The sequence below is a fragment of the Pseudopodoces humilis genome, chromosome 19 (assembly GCF_049639895.1).
Source record: "Pseudopodoces humilis isolate 2021_Gansu_Grassland_sample_001 chromosome 19, ASM4963989v1, whole genome shotgun sequence".
In the NCBI taxonomy this organism is placed as follows: domain Eukaryota; kingdom Metazoa; phylum Chordata; class Aves; order Passeriformes; family Paridae; genus Pseudopodoces; species Pseudopodoces humilis.
Genome location: NC_142218.1, coordinates 14,255,361 through 14,272,908, shown reverse-complemented (window position 1 = coordinate 14,272,908; position 17,548 = coordinate 14,255,361). Strand labels below are relative to the sequence as shown.

The 17,548-nt window shown below is 48.6% G+C and overlaps 1 protein-coding gene across 1 annotated transcript; it reads right to left on the bottom strand.

Moving 5' to 3' along the window:
* Window positions 1–2,110: 2,110 nt before the first annotated feature.
* Window positions 2,111–17,114, bottom strand: PEDS1 (plasmanylethanolamine desaturase 1). The gene is made up of 6 exons (XM_005524877.3): window positions 16,983–17,114; window positions 13,887–14,006; window positions 7,227–7,318; window positions 5,617–5,761; window positions 4,768–4,980; window positions 2,111–4,014 (listed from the first exon to the last, which is right to left on the bottom strand). The coding sequence occupies exons 1-6, from the start codon at window positions 17,107–17,109 to the stop codon at window positions 3,893–3,895; spliced, it is 819 nt and encodes a 272-aa protein (XP_005524934.2). The 5' UTR covers window positions 17,110–17,114; the 3' UTR covers window positions 2,111–3,892.
* Window positions 17,115–17,548: the final 434 nt, after the last annotated feature.

The following is a 17,548-nucleotide window of genomic DNA, read 5'->3' as shown; positions in this document are numbered from 1 at the left end:
CTGGGATACACACAGGGAATCATCCCTGGGATACACACAGGGAATCATCCCTGGGATACACACAGGGAATCACTCCTGGGATACACACAGGGAATCACTCCTGGGATACACACAGGGAATCACTCCTGGGATACACACAGGGAATCACCCCTGGGATACACACAGGGAATCATCCCTGGGATACACACAGGGAATCATTCCCGGGATACACACAGGGAATCACCCCTGGGATACACACAGGGAATCACTCCCGGGATACACACAGGGAATCACCCCTGGGATACACACAGGGAATCACCCCTGGGATACACACAGGGAATCATCCCTGGGATACACACAGGGAATCACTCCTGCATCTGGGATACACACAGGGAATCATTCCTGGGATACACACAGGGAATCATTCCTGGGATACACACAGGGAATCACTCCTGGGATACACACAGGGAATCACCCCTGGGATACACACAGGGAATCATTCCCGGGATACACACAGGGAATCACTCCTGGGATACACACAGGGAATCATCCCTGCATCTGGGATACACACAGGGAATCATCCCTGGGATACACACAGGGAATCACTCCCGGGATACACACAGGGAATCATCCCTGGGATACACACAGGGAATCACCCCTGGGATACACACAGGGAATCATCCCTGGGATACACACAGGGAATCACCGCTGGGATACACACAGGGAATCATCCCTGGGATACACACAGGGAATCACCCCTGGGATACACACAGGGAATCATTCCCGGGATACACACAGGGAATCACCCCTGGGATACACACAGGGAATCATTCCTGGGATACACACAGGGAATCATTCCCAGGATACACACAGGGAATCACCCCTGGGATACACACAGGGAATCACCCCTGGGATACACACAGGGAATCACTCCCGGGATACACACAGGGAATCACCCCTGGGATACACACAGGGAATCACCCCTGGGATACACACAGGGAATCACCCCTGGGATACACACAGGGAATCATCCCTGGGATACACACAGGGAATCACCCCTGGGATACACACAGGGAATCATCCCTGGGATACACACAGGGAATCACCCCTGGGATACACACAGGGAATCACTCCTGGGATACACACAGGGAATCATCCCTGGGATACACACAGGGAATCACCCCTGGGATACACACAGGGAATCATTCCCGGGATACACACAGGGAATCATTCCTGGGATACACACAGGGAATCACCCCTGGGATACACACAGGGAATCACTCCTGCTCCTGGGATGTACACAAGGGATCACCCCTGCTCCTCCAAGGCCCTCCTGACCACAAGATCCACTCACACAGGGCAGCTGCAACCCTGGCAAAAGCTGGAGGCCTGAGGGTGCAGAGAGCAGGAGCCTGACCAGAGCTCTCTGTGGAGGTGAGACTGAAATCAGAGCTTTTGAAAGCATTTAAAAGCATTGAACTGAAACGCAGGCCATCCATCCCTGAGGAGTTCAACAGGAGTGCCTTATTCTGCTTCAGCTCTAATCTGTTCCTAATCAACTTAAGACAAATTTTCTTAAGCCAGCTTTACAGCTGTTAAGAAGGAGCCAGGCAGCCTTTTGCTGCAGAATTGCCATACTGATTTTGTGGGAGCATCCACGTCCTTGAAGGGGTGGAACAGGGACCTTGGGAGCCGCAGGCACGTCGGGTGAGGGGAGCCACAGAGCCAGTGCTGCCCCAGGAGCCCAGCACAGCATCCACGTGGAAAATGCAGCTGCAGATTAACTCTGTCCCAGTTTCTCCTAATTAAGCAAGATTAACAGATAAATAGTCCCAGCAGCCACCAGTATGAGTAGCTCAGATTTGTTTCCAGTAGGGTGACGGCGGCCAAGGGAGGTTTGGGCAGCAGCAATGCCTTAAACAGCACTTTGGATGTTCAAATTCTGTTGATGTCTGGGTCCCAAATCCAATTGTTCCAGCCACTGCACCAGTGCTGCTCACTTGGCATTTAAACCTGTGGTGAAAAGAGCTCTCAGAGGACCCAGTCCTTCAGGCTAGTTTACACAGGAGCCCTGAACATCCACCCAGTTCTGTCCAGAACTCTCCACAATCAACTGAAAACATTTTGGGACTCCTGAAGTGGAAGAATTCTTTAATGTCAAAGCTGCACAGAGACCTGGTATTGACTGTGGCAATGGGAACAGAAAACAGTTTCACGTAATGGCATAAAGTTCTCCAAGGGTCTAAACTTACATGAAATATTTTGTGACCAAGGTACCAACTTTGATTTTAATCTGCAGAACCCAGCTCAGAGGCACCTGCATTCAGCACTTCCTACTGAAGGCGAGTTGCCAGGTCCCAACTCATTCAGAATCCATCCACCATATCTGAAGAAGTGGAGATCGAGGTCAGTCTAAGCCCATGACTCAAAACCCTCTTACCCTGCCCTTTGGGAAGAGGCAGTTTGAATTTAACACAATTTACAACCAGAGGAGGGAACGTACCTTACATCTGATCATCAGTAAGCTTTCAGGCAGGCAAGAATTAAACAAGACCCAAATCACATTAACTTGATAAAGTGCCTGTTGGATATTTTTAGAGAAACTTCTTCATCCCAATTCAGTTGGGGTCACACCTTTGCATCCAGAGCAGAATCAAGTACTTACACTCCTTGAAAGGTGTAGAAGTGTGGTATAACATAGAGCCAAGCCCCTGAAACGCTGGCAGATGATCACTCCAGCCCAAACAAGCTGTGACAGGCTGGTGTCTCAGGTGTGGGACTGCACGAGGTGTTGTGCAACCACTGATCCAGCTCTTGTGCTACGTGCTGCCAGTGCAGCAATGAAAAACAGCAACAAGACTTCAACATGATTAGTATAATCCAACTGCTTTGTTATAAATATATTATATACATTCAAACATCACATTAAAATATTATTCCATTACACCAGAAGAGATTAAGGCTTTATATTATTTACAGAAATGAGCAAGCACCTTAAAAAAAAAATAAAAAGAACAAAACACCAGTCATTGACATTTCCCTTCTAACATTACGAGTTTGATACCTTGAGGTCTTGAATACAGCTATTTGCAGTGTGCCCAATGCTAGAACTATTTCAAACATTTATTGTTAGGGTAGGAAACACTTAATAGAAGACTCAGCAGTGAGCACTCCACACGAACAGACACGTGTTGTAGGGTGCCCTCCCTCTCCTCCAGAGGCTCCTGAAGTTGAAGGCTTATGCAGAAACTGTTTGCTCAATTCCACGTGGAGAGTAGCACAATTCTGTTTTAAGGGAAACTGAAGACACTTGAGGATTGGTGGCCCCCTGGAGGAGCGGGATTCTCGAGGTCTGTTCCACATGACATCAATCAGGCTGAAGATGATAGCGAAGACAGAGCTGTAGGTCCATCAGTCACTGAGTACATTGAACATGATTTTACAGGCTTCCACTGCTCCCCTCACTGTTCTCATGCAGTGCCCTTGCACTCCAACACCGAGTGACAAACTCATCACCGCTCTCCCTGTAGGTCTTAGGCAAGAAGCTGTTTGGGAAGTGTTCAATAATGTTGATACAACACACGATTCCTACGCCCCCACGTCCCCCTGGAGTGCCTGTGCTGCCTCTGGCGTGCCCGGTACCTCACGGATACAGCGATGAAGCAACTTCTAAGGTGTAAGCAGACATGGCTACACAAAAAGGTGCTCAGTGAGAGTAATCATCTTCATTTCAAGTATTGTTTTAAGAATTAGTTCTTTTCATTGCAGTTTGTGTTAGCACTTTTTAGTTTGTGCTTTAGAGTCTGTTATTTCTTTGCAGGTCTTGAATTTGGCTGATGGCTTTATTTCTTTTTTTTTTTCTTTTAAAAACAACATTGGCAACAAGTTAAGGATTGCAGAAGGCTGGCAAAAGTTATTTGATTTTCTGAGCCCATTTCATGTCATCTGCTCTTGGCTTCTCCCCAGTAAGTCCTTGGATGATATTCTCCAAGCATCTCCAGAATCTTATCTTCTCTAACGGATAATTCAGCCACCCTAAGGGATTGCAAAGGAAAAAGAGGATTAGTTTGTCATAGTATCCAAAGTTCAACTTTTATTAATGAGAAAAAAAAAAGCAATCAGCCCAATACTGCTAAAAATGATCAGGCTTAAACTTTCAGGACATAGTAGGACTTAAAAATAGCTCTTTGGGTGGCAAGATTTTTGCCACCATCTGTCAAGTCAGGCTTCTTAATTGTACCATGTTTCTACATGACATCCTGTTAATGAGAATGAGATTTTTTCTTGGCAGAGGTTTCAAAACCCACATGAACTGTTTGTCGAAGCCAATGACAGAATGAAGAATCAGAGTGGTTTATTTCCAGCTGTCTAATTAACTTGATATCTTATTTAGGATCATGCAACACTGGTGACTGAGCATTCCCACCTGTACAAAAGGAAGCTAAAGCTTTCTGCAAAACCTGTCCATTCCTCTGAGTCAGAATGAGTGGATGCTGAAAACCCAGAAGCCTGGCTTTTAGAAACGAGCATTCCTGAGCAGCTGCAGACATTCTGCTCTTTTGAAGGAACAGCAGCTTTAGTGAACAAACCCCAAGAGTGGCCTGAGCTCAGCAAGACCCCCTGCAATCAGATCTCAGCACCACTGACTGCTCCCTCAGGCTGTGAGTTCCCTAAGCTGATCACAAACCTTCCCCCCCCTTGTTATGCAAAAGCCCAGCTGCAGTTTTGCCAGTTAACTGCAGGACTGTGCAGGTGTGTCCCAGCTGTCCTGGGCCCTGGGGGCAGTACCCGTGGTGATGCAGAAGTAGGTCTCGTGTGGGGACACGTGGTGGATCCTGTGGTGCTTCCTGGGCAGGATGATGTGCCAGTCCTGGAGGAATATCACCCAGCGTGGAAGGCCAAAGTACGTGTGGGACCACTTGTGGATCTGGTTCGTCATGGTTATGAAGATGATGAGGGCAAAGACGTAACACTCCCAGGGACAGGTCTCACACAGCACCTCTGCAAAACACCACGGGCAGCTGTGAGCACCAGCCATGGAAAGGCACATTTCCACCAGGACAATGTCCTGCCCAGCCAGAGCTGCCCGCTGCTGCAGGAGCTGACAAAGGCCTCACCAAAGCTGCTTTGGCAGAAGTATCACAAGAGCCAGTGAGCCATAAGCAATTCCCAAATATCACAAGACTGGCTGCTAAGTGCCAGAGTCTGTCAACACACCATAAACAGGAAGTCAAACTGAGTTTACCGTAAAAAAATTAATTTGATCCTTTAGGTCTTAACTTCTGGTTTGCACACAAAGTACTTGTGGCCAGAGATGAAGCATTGTTTTGTGTTACACACTTTGGAACAATGAGCTTCCCCAGATGTTCACAGCTCAGTCCCTCTTACAAAAAGAGTATTTAACATAACTTCTAACCTTCCTTGCATACCTCTCCAGCCCCAGATCCTTCTGCTGAGCTGGAGAACCTCACTGTGCCACCTTCTGCCACCAAAAGGAAAGAAAGCTTCCCTCCCCCCTGCCAGGAGCACCATGCTTCCAACAGCTATTTCTTGTCATTCACATCCATGGATGTCTCCAAACTTCACACGGACAAATGTTCATTCAATAGCAACAAGAATGCTAAATCCACAGCCTACCTGGGGAAAAAGAAACAAATTTGTATGCCATGTTTGCCAAGGGGACCAGTGTCATGAAGCAGTTGTCTCCATTGGTCTCTATGAAATCATGCCTGGTGATTGCTGTGGGGTCAATATGGTGCTCCCTAAAGGGTCTGATGAAAGCCTGGGAAAATAATTGAATAAACACAATACCACACTCAATAAGGGTCTTGGAAAAGAAAAATAGTACAAAAAATAACCCAAACAAACCCAAAACCCCTCTCATACACTCCAATTTGATGACTGAGTTGAAGAGAATTCCACAGTACAAAACATGTAAGCAGGATTCTAACTTTTGTCATCATGACACTTCAGATAATTTGATTTACATTTGCAAAGCAATTCAGTTCCCACAACCAAATCCAGATTTTCTTTGCTTTTTAGTTTTATTCTTCTAAATGTTCACTTAGGACCTTTTGCATGTAATCTTAAAAACAAAGCATTAGGACCCTAATTTCTCAGGCAAAATAAACCTGTGAAATTCACTTGCTAAGCAGAATCCACCAAGGGGAAAAGAAACACTAAAAAAATTAGGATTCAGCCCACTACATTTATGGGCTACAGATGCCAGCACTAACAGACTAAATGCAAATTAAGTGACTGGACAAAGCAGTGGAAGACAAACAGAAGTCACCTCTATGAGCAGAAATCACATCTGAACACACAGAGCAATTGTTTTACTGTGTGGGACAGTCAAACCAGTCACTGAATTGCCTTTAACACTTCCAGCATGTCCAGCCTGTGCAAAGCTGTCCTGAGCAGTCTCAGCTCGTGGTTATTTAGTGCAGGGTCTCTAGCAGTAGGGTTTTTAAAAATAATTTAAACTCTGGTCCAGAGATACAGGGGTTCAAGACTACTAAGTCTATTGAAGGTGAACAAAAACAAACCAAACTCAACAGTTTCAATTCTGCTGTTGTAGTTTGTGTAACTCTGGGTAGCAACAAGCAATAGCCCACTTTTTTTTTTTTTTTTTTTTTTAAATAACAGTCCTTCTAATATTGCACTGGGATGAGTAATTAATGGTAGCTATTAAGAAATTTAATTAAGAAAACAGATTGTTGCTTACTACAGAAGCCAGTGCAGCTTCCACTAAGCAACTGGCATTTGTAGCTGCAGATGTATAACACATCTCTAATTAAATCTTCAGTCACCACTGTTCTAATATTACTGTGTTACAGCAGGGGCTGTAGAAGTGGAAACTGGGAAGATTCTTCCTGGAGCAGCCTCAGGTTTCACACATTTTTAGGAGTTCAGCTGCAGGGACAACTCTCCAAATCTGTGTTCCTGACCTTCTGAACATCCACAGTGCCCAGCCAGGTTCCAGCACTTGTGGTGTCACAGGCTGTTCCCACAGAGCCTGAAAGGTCTGCAGACACTGGGACTGCAGCCCTGCCAGCCTCGAGGCAGGTGACAAAAGGGAGCAGTGCCACCTTTCACGTGTCCCCCAGGCCAGGTGCACACACAGCCCTGCCCAGCTGTGCCCAGGCCGTTCCCCGGGCTGGTGTGGCACAGAGCCCAGCTTGGAGCACTGCCAGTGCTGCAGAAGGGACTTCAGGACTTTTTCAAGCTCAAGAATAACAATGTCAGACCTTTCCAATGATGGGCAGCTCCACAGATCCCCAGGTATCTGCTCCCCAGTGGAACAATCCTGAGAGGAAGTCGGCCGTAATAACTCCTGCAACTTGAATAAGAGAGAGAGAGAGTCAGACAAACACAGCATTTTTACTGACTCAGTCACATCTTATTCTTGCTTTACAAGTTTACTTGTTTATCTGCCTCTAACTTAGCTATTTACAACCACATGTGATCTACCCAGTCTGAATGAACATACGGTCAGGCAATTAGGAAAAAGAGGTTAGCAAGACACCATTTGGGCAGAAACATTCTTCATCAAATCTGTATTTGTGTTTCACCCATATCCTATAGAACAGAAATACCTCCCCTAGTGGGTACCTTTTGCTTGGCTGACCCCTCACCTCTGCAGTCTTTCCCCCCCCCCTTTCATTTTCAGAAAGGGGGAAGAAATAAAAAAGCTCTTTTCATATTACAAATCAGCCCCCACTGTTGAGTCCATTATCCAGCTGGCCCAAAGTCTTAAATGCAGCAGGAGACACTTCATTCTTTATCTACCCCCTTATTACACTGAAGACAGCTTATTTTGTAAGCAGTAAATTCTGTACATTTGTTGTTGATTGAGAGCGGGTGGGACACAATAGCGTTTAGATCTGCTGCTGGCAGCTGAAAGGGCAAGCAGCCTGGGTTCAGGGGAAGATATCCAAACAACACTTCTCTTTGCAACAACTCAAATGCCATTCTCAGAAGGTAATGCCCCATTAGCCTGCCTTGCCTCCAGCTGCTGCATCATCCGAGTGAAATAACTGCAGGAACAGCAACACAAATTGAGGCAAAATGCCGACAGTTCAGTAGATGTTCCTGATGTTGCTTTGATGTCAGCTGGTCTAGGGAAGAATGGAGGGTGCCTGGAGCAGTGCATTATACTGAAGCAATTGGGAAAAACCCTAACTGCCAGCAATCCTGTTCTGTACTGCAGCAGGGAGTGCTCACTCCTCTGCGCTCCTGAGGATGAGCTGCAATAACAGGAGCAAGAGCCGTGCTGAGGTTCTACAGGACCAGCACGGTGACACTCGGAGTGTCCTGTCCCTGGGCTCAGAGGACACTGATGAACTGGGCTCCTCCCACACCCAGCACTGCCTTCACTCAACACGGCAAGACCGAGGCACGGGAGTTCAGCTGCTGCTCAGAGGTGGTGAAAGATCTCGATGTTCTGTCAGGGAGGCTGGGAGGGCGAGAGGAGATTGACAGCCCTGAGCACGGGTGAAGTGTTAACCACACAGTCAGGAAAAGCAAGATAACCCCAGCTCAGGCACAGAACTGCAAACTGTGGATTCAACACTCACCAGAAGGCAGCTCAGTGCAGCACTAGGGAAGTCCCAACTCACACACATCAGCTTTCCTCCAGCTTCCTGAGAGAGGGTGAGGATCGGCCCATCCAGGGGCTCTCCCTGAGCAGGGGGTGATGCTCGGAGCACACAGGAGGAGGCAGGAGGACTCCAGCTGCAGGACTTGCTCAGAACACTGACATGTTTTGGTTTGCAGGTGGACTGCAGAATAAGGAGGAAGGAGGGCAGCCCAGCAGAGCCCAGAGGTGCACAAAGGGACTCCAGCCAGTATCCAAGCAAACACTCGACACAGGAGAGCTCTGTCCCTGCTCACAAACCAGGGGATGTGTACGCTTTGTGACCCAGGAAAGGCCCCTCTCCATCTCTTCACTGCTTCAAACTCAGAGACAACCTGCAACCTCTGCTCTTGTGGGTGACTCTCAAACCACTTCCCGTGGCCAGGCTGCTTCTGGGGCTTGCACAGGGAGGAGGCCCCACAGGAGCTTTGAGAGACAAAACTGCTGTGCATATTTACCATTAAAAGTTTACTTCACCCACATTTTATGAGACAAGCATAAGCTTGGCTTTTTGTAGATAGAATGATCAAATTGTAACCTGGAAGTCTTACATCAAAGTATACAAAGTTTCATATTTACTGTAAAAATTCAGTTAGAGTCTCTGGAGAGGAAGAAACCAGGATAAGGTGTTATTAAATAACTTGATGCTATTGTGTAATATCACTGAGAACAGTCATGTTTAATCAGTGACTGTGTAAACTGGTCAAACAGCACTAAAGGGTTGGCGTGGCTAACTTCACACAGAAAAAATCTTGTTGTCTAAATATCAATATACCAAAGTACCAGTTTTTTGTCACTTACATGCTTAAGAAATAAAATGCCTTGGTCACCTGCAATCTCCATTTAGTGACCTTCAGTACAGAGAAGGCAGGGGCTTGATATCATGGCACATTACAAGGTTAAGATAATGATCCCTGGACATTCCAACAAGTATAAACTGTAGCAGCTTGAAAGCAAAACAAGAGAGTTCATAATTTTGGCTAATAAAGCTGAGAAACTTTCAGTCAGAAGTGGACCTGAGAGTGCCCAAAAGCAGGGCTGGGACAGCAAATGTATCAGTGTGTACAGCAGTTTTACCAATCCCACTGTAACCAGGGTTTCCAGCGAGTCCTGTCTGCAGTACCCACACTCCAGGGACAGGGACAGCCTCAGGGACAGGGACAGCCTCAGGGACAGGGACAGGCTCAGCAGCTGCCCTGGCACACCTGGCACTACACCTCTCCTTGGGGCTACTCCCTGCTCTGGAACCCTTGGGACCAAGGTCCTGCTCCAGCACTGCTCCCCAGCAGGGCACAACCACTCAGCCTCGGGGTACAGCTGGACACTGCAGTGAAAGGAGGCCCCCAAGGAACCGGGGTCCTGTCTCCTCCAGGGCTGAGCAGCAGCAGACCTTAAAGCAAATACTCATCTGCAAAAGCGCAGCTCAGAATCACCACCTGATGAACTCAATCCTCCAGCCAAAGTCAGCTGTAACTTTAAGAGAGCCCTGACAACTGCACAGGCAGACAGAGCTGCCTTTGTCCCCATGCACACCCGTGGGGACACGGATGGGGCAGTGCCAGCAGTGTCCCTGCAGTGCCAGGGCCTGGCAGACCCTGCCCCACCAGGGCACCCACGAGGAGCCCACCCCCAACCCCAGCCACACCAAGAACTGACAGCGGTGCAGCATCACCTGGGGAGTGCAAGCTGGCAATAACTCTAGCAGGTCACTTCCCTTCCCAGAGCAACACCTTCCTCCTCCTCCTCCTCCTCCTGGTGCCCAACCCACCCAGGCTTCACAGGAACCCAGCCCAGTTCTGCCCAAGGCACCCACAGCAGAACACAAACTCTGCTGCTGCCACACAAAGCTACCCTGCAAAGGGTATCAGAATCAAATCCCTCTCTTCAATCACACCTTGTGCAGTTTCCCTCTTCAAGAGATGATGCTGCTGAGAATGGAAACACAAAATTACCACAGCTAACTGATGGTGACTTCAGGTGGGTGAGAAGTGACTTACTCAGACCAGCACTGAAGTAAAGGATCTTTTGCTAGCTGGGGTTCCTGGTGTAATTTCAAGAACCTTTTAAAACAAAATTAAAACACCTGACCCACGTGCCCAGCACTCACTTCAGTCAGCACTGATGTCTCTGGAGTGTTTTTTCTCCAATGTGTGCCACAGCTTTTGTGTGTTACACACTCAGCGTCTGGCTCTGCAATGCAGCTGGCCAAGGGCAGCCCTGCAGAGCTGCTGGAACTCAAAACAAAGAGGTTCTGGGCCCTGATGAGATCCAGTTTCTATTTTGAAACTGCACTAAGTGATTTCTTCCTGTGTGCTCTCTCTGGCTAGCCCACAGCCTCTGCAATAATGAAACGTGTACCTCAAATGGGTTAAAAAAAACAGTTGCCCATCTTTCAAGAGAGCAGTAATTAACTGCAACTTGTATCATGTCACAAGATGTTCCTAGAGATATCTGTCCTATGTGGGGCAGTTCTTAGGAATATAAACAAATTACAACACAAAGTTAACTCTTCTTCTTTTGTAAGACTGCAATGAACAGTCCCTGTCATGAACAAATGTGGCTGTAGACGACAGTCAAATATCTGAAACAAGTCAACCAACTTGGAAAGAAGGGGTTTAAAACCCTATACAAAAATAGGAGGAAGGAGATGAAAATTAAAACCATGATTCATACTGTAACTTGCCAAACTTTTATCTAGATGTTATTAGTGTATGAACTATACACCCAGCTCATGTATATTGAACATGCTGGACACCATAAGCTCACCTGAAGGTACAAGAGCTTTTGAGCCTGATATTACACATCTTGGTGAGGATTTTCTGCTTACCACACAATAATTCCTTTGCCAGCCTTGTCCCTGGCACTCCCAACCTTTGCTTACAGTGGCAGAGGCTGCTCAGGTTCTGTGGCCCTGCTGGGATCTAGTCCTGCTGCAGTGGGAAAAACAGGGGTGTTCAACCTCCCCCCAGCCCCATTCCCTGCCAGGGCTGCCTGAGTTAACTGGCTGCTTGTGTGCATGCAAATAAAACACCAAACTCACATCTGCACTGCTCTCAGCTTGCAGAAAGAGGAACAGTTCCATGGCTGCCCAGCAGCTGAGGAATCCAGAACAACACAACTGGAGTTAGCACAAACCACAACAGAAATCCATCCTCTCCCACCCTTTTTATATATATATTTTTTTAAATTTATATTTTTTATGGTGAGGAGGGGAAGGAAATTGTCTCATCTCTGCCAAACCAGCCTGGAAGACAAGAGAGTCATGTGGCTCTTCCTGTCCAGCAAGCTCATCTTTAGTCAGCAGGACACGACACAGCCCAAGAGCTGAAGCAAAGGCACAGAGGTGTCCCCTCAGTGCTGCACTCCCCTGTGGACACAGAGTGACTCAGCACAGCCACAGCACACAGCCAGGGACGTGCTGCCCGACGCCAGCTGCAGCAGGAGCACATCCCTCCTGCCCCAAGAATCCCCAGCTTAGGGTATTTACAGCATTACTCGTGTCACAATTCTGTGTGCCTTTGAAGGCAGAAAGAAAGAAGCCATGGCACGGCCTTTAATTACAGACACAAGGTTTAGGCTCAGTGAAATCATGCAGGATGTTCAAACTACTTCATTTCCTAACAGAAAATATACATTTACATAAGAGCACACAGAGGGTCCCCATGCAGTGAACAGGTTTGTATAGCAGAACAGATCCAGCCCACTGGAACAGTGACCCCTTTCAGATTCCCAAAGACCTGGCAGGAACTTGATCTAAAGCTCCATCTTTATTAGCAGAATGTTTATTTTGTGACTTCAGCTCAAAGGTCAATATTCCAAACCAAGCCTGAGGGAAGCTGTCAGTGGAACACAGCTCACCCTATGGGTGACTCAGGATTCCCAACTGTGCCCATGGAGCTGCTCACGTATTTAGGAATCAGGACTTTTATGGATATGACTTTCACAATATGCAATAAAACCTAATAATCACTGTGAATTACAGACATCATTCACACTTCACCTGGAGAAATAATGTATTGAAGGCAACAAAACAAGATAGCCTGAAGCACTTAATATTTTATGGCACTCATTTTTGTACACAGTATCAGTTATTTCCACACCACTTTATTTACACAGAATCCAGATTCTGCTACTTTAATCATTCACTACTAATTAAATACTACTATCAGTGAATTGGCTGCTTTATCAGTTAAACCAGTAACCAGGATATCAGAGAAGCCCAGCTTTTATCAATATTAACTTTGAGATGAAAGTCAGCTGCAAACAGATTGCACCACAGGTTAACCATCACTGCTGATTCTCTTGTCTGGATCTGCCCTCATCCCTACGGAGCAGTTCCCATGCCATGCTCTCTCCGTTCCTCCCAACACCTCCACCCCATCAGCTGAGAGCAGGCAAGCCTGAATTAGGCCAAGAGAGCTGGAGTGACTCACAGTGGAGGACACTGCTCGCCCCCAGCCCCAACAAAGGCAAAAACCTCTATGCAGACATCAGGAATCAGCACGTCCCAGCACTGGCAGAAATTCAGAGCTTCTCTTACGTACCACTGCTTGAACCTGGTGCAGTGTTTTGGGTGAATTTTGTTTGAACTCATTAGCAATGTACAGCTCTGATTATGAACAAGTACCATTCTCTTCTAAAACACACACCACATACAGTTTATAGGAAAGCTATTTTTTTCTAAAGCACAGGAGCTGGACATCCTATCAGCACCCTTCACTGGTTCTTACTCTCCTCCACAGATCAGGTGGAATCAACTTTTCTTATACTCCTGGAAAACGTCTTCATTCAGGATAGAAGCCAAACATCACATCCTGACATGAAAGCACAATTTTCCAAAATTCTTGTGTTCAGTCTGCAGTCCCAGAAATGAAGCCAGTTTGATGCCTGAAGCACCTTTTATAACATTTCCCTTGAGCTTCTGCTTTCTGAAAGTTCTTGTGAATATTTTTGTCAATCGATGTATTTTGTTTCCAACTCTGACCATTCTGACAGCCCTTTTCCTTCTCAATAGTCCTTACACTTGCAGTGACTACCCAAGAACACCAAACCTACACAGCTACATCACAACTTCCCCTCTGAGACACTGAGAAGCCACTGAAATGTAAAGACAAAGCAGTAACACATTGTGCAGATGGTCTCAGTTTCAGAGGCTCACACACAAATGTCCCTCTCCCTTTCCAATAACAGGTCAAGCCTAAAGGATGCCACGTTTGCCTCCCACATCACAACAGTCTTGCCCTGAACAGGGCAGCAAGCAGCTCCCACTTACATATCCCAACGAGGACCGAGGCCGTGTGTTCCAGCCGCAGGTACAAGAGGAGATTGTAAAAGTTGAAGCAGATCAGAGAGAAGCATAAGATGACAGAGATCCATTCTTGTAGTCTCTTTCCTGTCGGGGAAAAAAAAAGGGAAAAAGCATGTTTTACTTTATCTGAGAGGACATTTTGAAGCCTGAAGTAACAGAGACAGACCATTCTACTGCCTGGATGACTTGCTCCATTCAGGGAACTGAAACAGGAACTTTTTTGTGCAAGGGAGGGGCACACATTTTGTCAAAGGACATTCCTCTTCCCCGAGCCAATACTAACCTCTTCCCTCTGCCCTTGTCCAATTAATAGGGCCAAATCAGACATCATCTCACACTGTCCTAGTTTCCCTCTCCCTGAGATTGCTGGCATGAAGTTCCTCCACATCACATCTTTTCTCAATTTGCATTTCATCCAATATTCAGTGTTGCTGGAAGGGCTGAATCTGGGAACAAATTTCTGGCCTCAAACATATTTTAATCACCTTGTGATCTGTAATATTTACAAGCTCTGAGATTTTAAATAAAGCTGTTGTACTAACAGGAAAAGGCACCATTCTCACCATTCTGTATTTTGGTGGCCCTGGAATGGCTTGTCTAACATCACAAGTATTCCCCTGAAGCTTCTCCCTGAACTGTTGTCTTGTCTGTGCCTTCCTGCTCCCAGGCAAAGGCTGGGAACTCTCAGCCACTCTGAGATGACAAGGGACAGAACAAGAAAAGAGAAAGAACTGGCACAAATTCTCTCTGGCACCTTGCTGTACCACTTTGTACCTCAAAAAAAAAAATAATTTACTGCCTCTAAAAAGGGAACAGGCACATCAGAGTACGGGAACACTTGGAGTATCAGATTAGCAGAGAAAGCTGCTCCCTGTTCTTCACTGCTGGATCCCCACGAGGTGCTGAGGCAGAGCACAGGGAGCACTCAGGGTGAGACCTGCAGGATTAGGGCACAGAAACAGACCTTTAATACCCAAGGCCAAGAAGATCTGAACTGCCACCAGAAGGGCCGGGGCTGCAGGCAGCTCTTAATGCCCACAGGAGCTGTCAGGCCAGGCCCTGCCTGTTTTAGGGGTCAGCCAGCACGGCCTCCTCTTGCCCAGGGCTCCCCAGAGCAGTTACCCCACAGCCCCTTCCCCACTGCCTCTAGCAGAGCACAAGGAAAGCTCAGGGTGCACGTGCTCTCCCAGGAGCAGAGGAACACTCAGGCCTGGCACATGTTCAGCTTCTGTCCTACTCCTCCTCTCTGCTGACCTAATGCCTGATCAAATTTCTCCTCCTAAATGCTAAATCAAGTCCTCCTTCTCAACTGTACCACGCAATGAGCAGGGATAGTAGGAACATAAATGGAGGATCAGTCTTATCTCCAATGTGCCTACAAGGCAGTATTTGGAAGTGTGAGCAAAGGCTTTGACAGGTCAATTTTACGAGTTCTAGAAGGGCCATGGGTATATAAATTAACACCCTCTGCAGTAGCAGAGGAGAGAACAGTAAAATTAAATTAAGACACAAGAACAACCATATTTGACAGCAGCATCAGGTCACAACATGGGTGATTCTATAAAGAGATCCCTGGAGTAAGGAAAGTAAGAGTTAATTAACACTCGCATCCTGTAGAAGAAAACCACACCCTGATTAGAGGAGTTAAGTGGGTAGATCCTCATGGAACAATTAGCTGAGTGCTGGAAAGGAGGCTGGCAAGTCCCCTGAGTCCAGTGTGTGCAAACACCTCTGAACACAGGGATCCAGGATGGCTCTTGAGGTTCAAAACTGCAGCCTCAGCTCTGCACTGGGAAGGCAAATCAGTCAAGGAACTGAGTCAGCACTGATAACTTGTGTTTAAAGGGCACTCAAATCCCAACGTGTGTCCTGTGTGAAGGAATGAAGTGCCAAAGCCACAAAGTAAGTGCTTAAAGAAATCAGGGAAATATTCCAGTCATGTTCACTCTGCGCAATTCAATGTAATCCCTGCTCTTACAAATTCAAAATCTGAACATGATATGCTTCCACCATAATACATATTCTGGCATTGCTTATGTAAATTATTTATGTAATGCCAGAAGAAACCTGCATATCTAATACACCCTCAGCTCTCTGACATATCACTGTACATGTGCTACAGCCAGTGAGAAGGGCAGCAAGCTCTGCAGGGAGGAAAATCTTTTCCTTATGAGCCAAAGCAGTGGTAAAGTCAGTGACTGCTTTTGTGTAAAGCACAGGAATCAGCTCTGCAGAGACCAGAGCAGCTGAAAGGTGTCACACAGGACTGCCTCAAGGCAACCAGGAGCTGAGCAAAAGAAACTGAAATGGACAAACTTGTCCCAGTCACACAAACCAACAAAGGCCTTGGATTCCTTATCATCACCTACTTGTGCAGGAATTGCCTAGGATGTGCAAGCTGGGCTTAGCTGACCTGCTGGAAACCACAAGATACTGAAAACACATCTTCCCTAATCCTTCACCAGAGAATGGATTCACTAGGCATGGCAGGAATACCCACCACTCTTCTCACTGCAAGCTAAAAACAAATGATGGTCTTTTCTACAAGGAGTTTGCAATTATTTCCACAGTGCAAACAGTCATTTCCTGAGCTCAAATCACAAACTGAAGCTTCTTTGGCAAGTTCTAAGCATAAGGAAAGCGAAACAGGAATTCCAGCATCCCCGTGCCGCTTTCTTGAGGTGCCAGGCCCGGAGATCTCAGGGTAGCTCACTGAGCAGATGTTCTGCACCAAAGCTTCCGCTGTTACCTCGTGCTGCGACCGCATCAGCCCACCTGCATCCAGAGGGGAAGGGTCGGTGTTTGTCCCTCGGCTCTGGAGAGCAGAACGCCGGTTCCGGGCAGTGTGCGCCTGGGAACGCTCCCGGCCCCGAGCCCCGCTCCGAGCCCCGCCAGCCCCGGCCCGCTCCTCCGCGGCCCCCGAGCGGCCGGCAGCCGGGCCGGGGAGAACCGGGCCAGCGGGGAGCCGGGCCCAGGAGAACCGGAATCGAGGGGAACGGGTCCTGGGGGAGCCGCCGCGAGCACCCGGCCCGAGGGCCCCGCCCGTCCGCGCCGCCTCACCTGGCGAGTAGAGCTCGGCCAGCTCGCGGGCCCCGGCGTGCTGAGCGCCCCCGCGCCGCCCGCCGCCCTCGGGCTCCTCCGCGGCCCCGTCCCGCGGCGCGGCTGCCCCCGGGCCGCTCTCGGCCATGTCGGGCCGGGATGGGCGCGCAGGGCCCGCGGACCCGCCCGGCCGCCACGGCAACGGGCCGCGCCGGGGCGGGGGGGGCGGCCAGCCGGGCCCCGCCCCCGCCGCCCCCCGCCAATCACGGGCGCCGCCGCGCGGCCTCCGGGGCAATGGGCAGCGCCGGCCGGCGAGCAGCAGCCAATAGCGAGGCGGCACGGCCGGCGGCGCAGCGCGGGGCGGGGACGGGCGGGGGCCGGGCGCGGGGACGGGCGGTCCCGGTCGGGGCAGGGCGGGGCAGGGCGGGGCAGGGTAGGGTGGGGTGGCGGGCGCGGTCCGGTTCGGTCCGGGATGGGGGCGGGTGCGGGGCCGGGCCGGGGCCGGGCGGTCCCGGGTGTTCCCGTTCGCACCGCCCCCTCCGCCCGGTGCCTCGCGCGCCCTCTGGCGGCGCGGGCGCTGCTCCCGG

Bases quoted from the DNA above. Each gene is read 5' to 3' on its own strand.
- PEDS1 (XM_005524877.3), bottom strand. From the start codon at position 17,109: ATGGCCGAGAGCGGCCCGGGGGCAGCCGCGCCGCGGGACGGGGCCGCG. The intron at 14,007-16,982 runs GTGAGGCGGCGC...TTTCCCCGACAG, and splicing joins GGCCGAGCTCTACTCGCCAG to GAAAGAGACTACAAGAATGG. The intron at 4,015-4,767 runs GTACTGCCCCCA...GCAATCCCTTAG, and splicing joins CTACTTCTGCATCACCACGG to GGTGGCTGAATTATCCGTTA.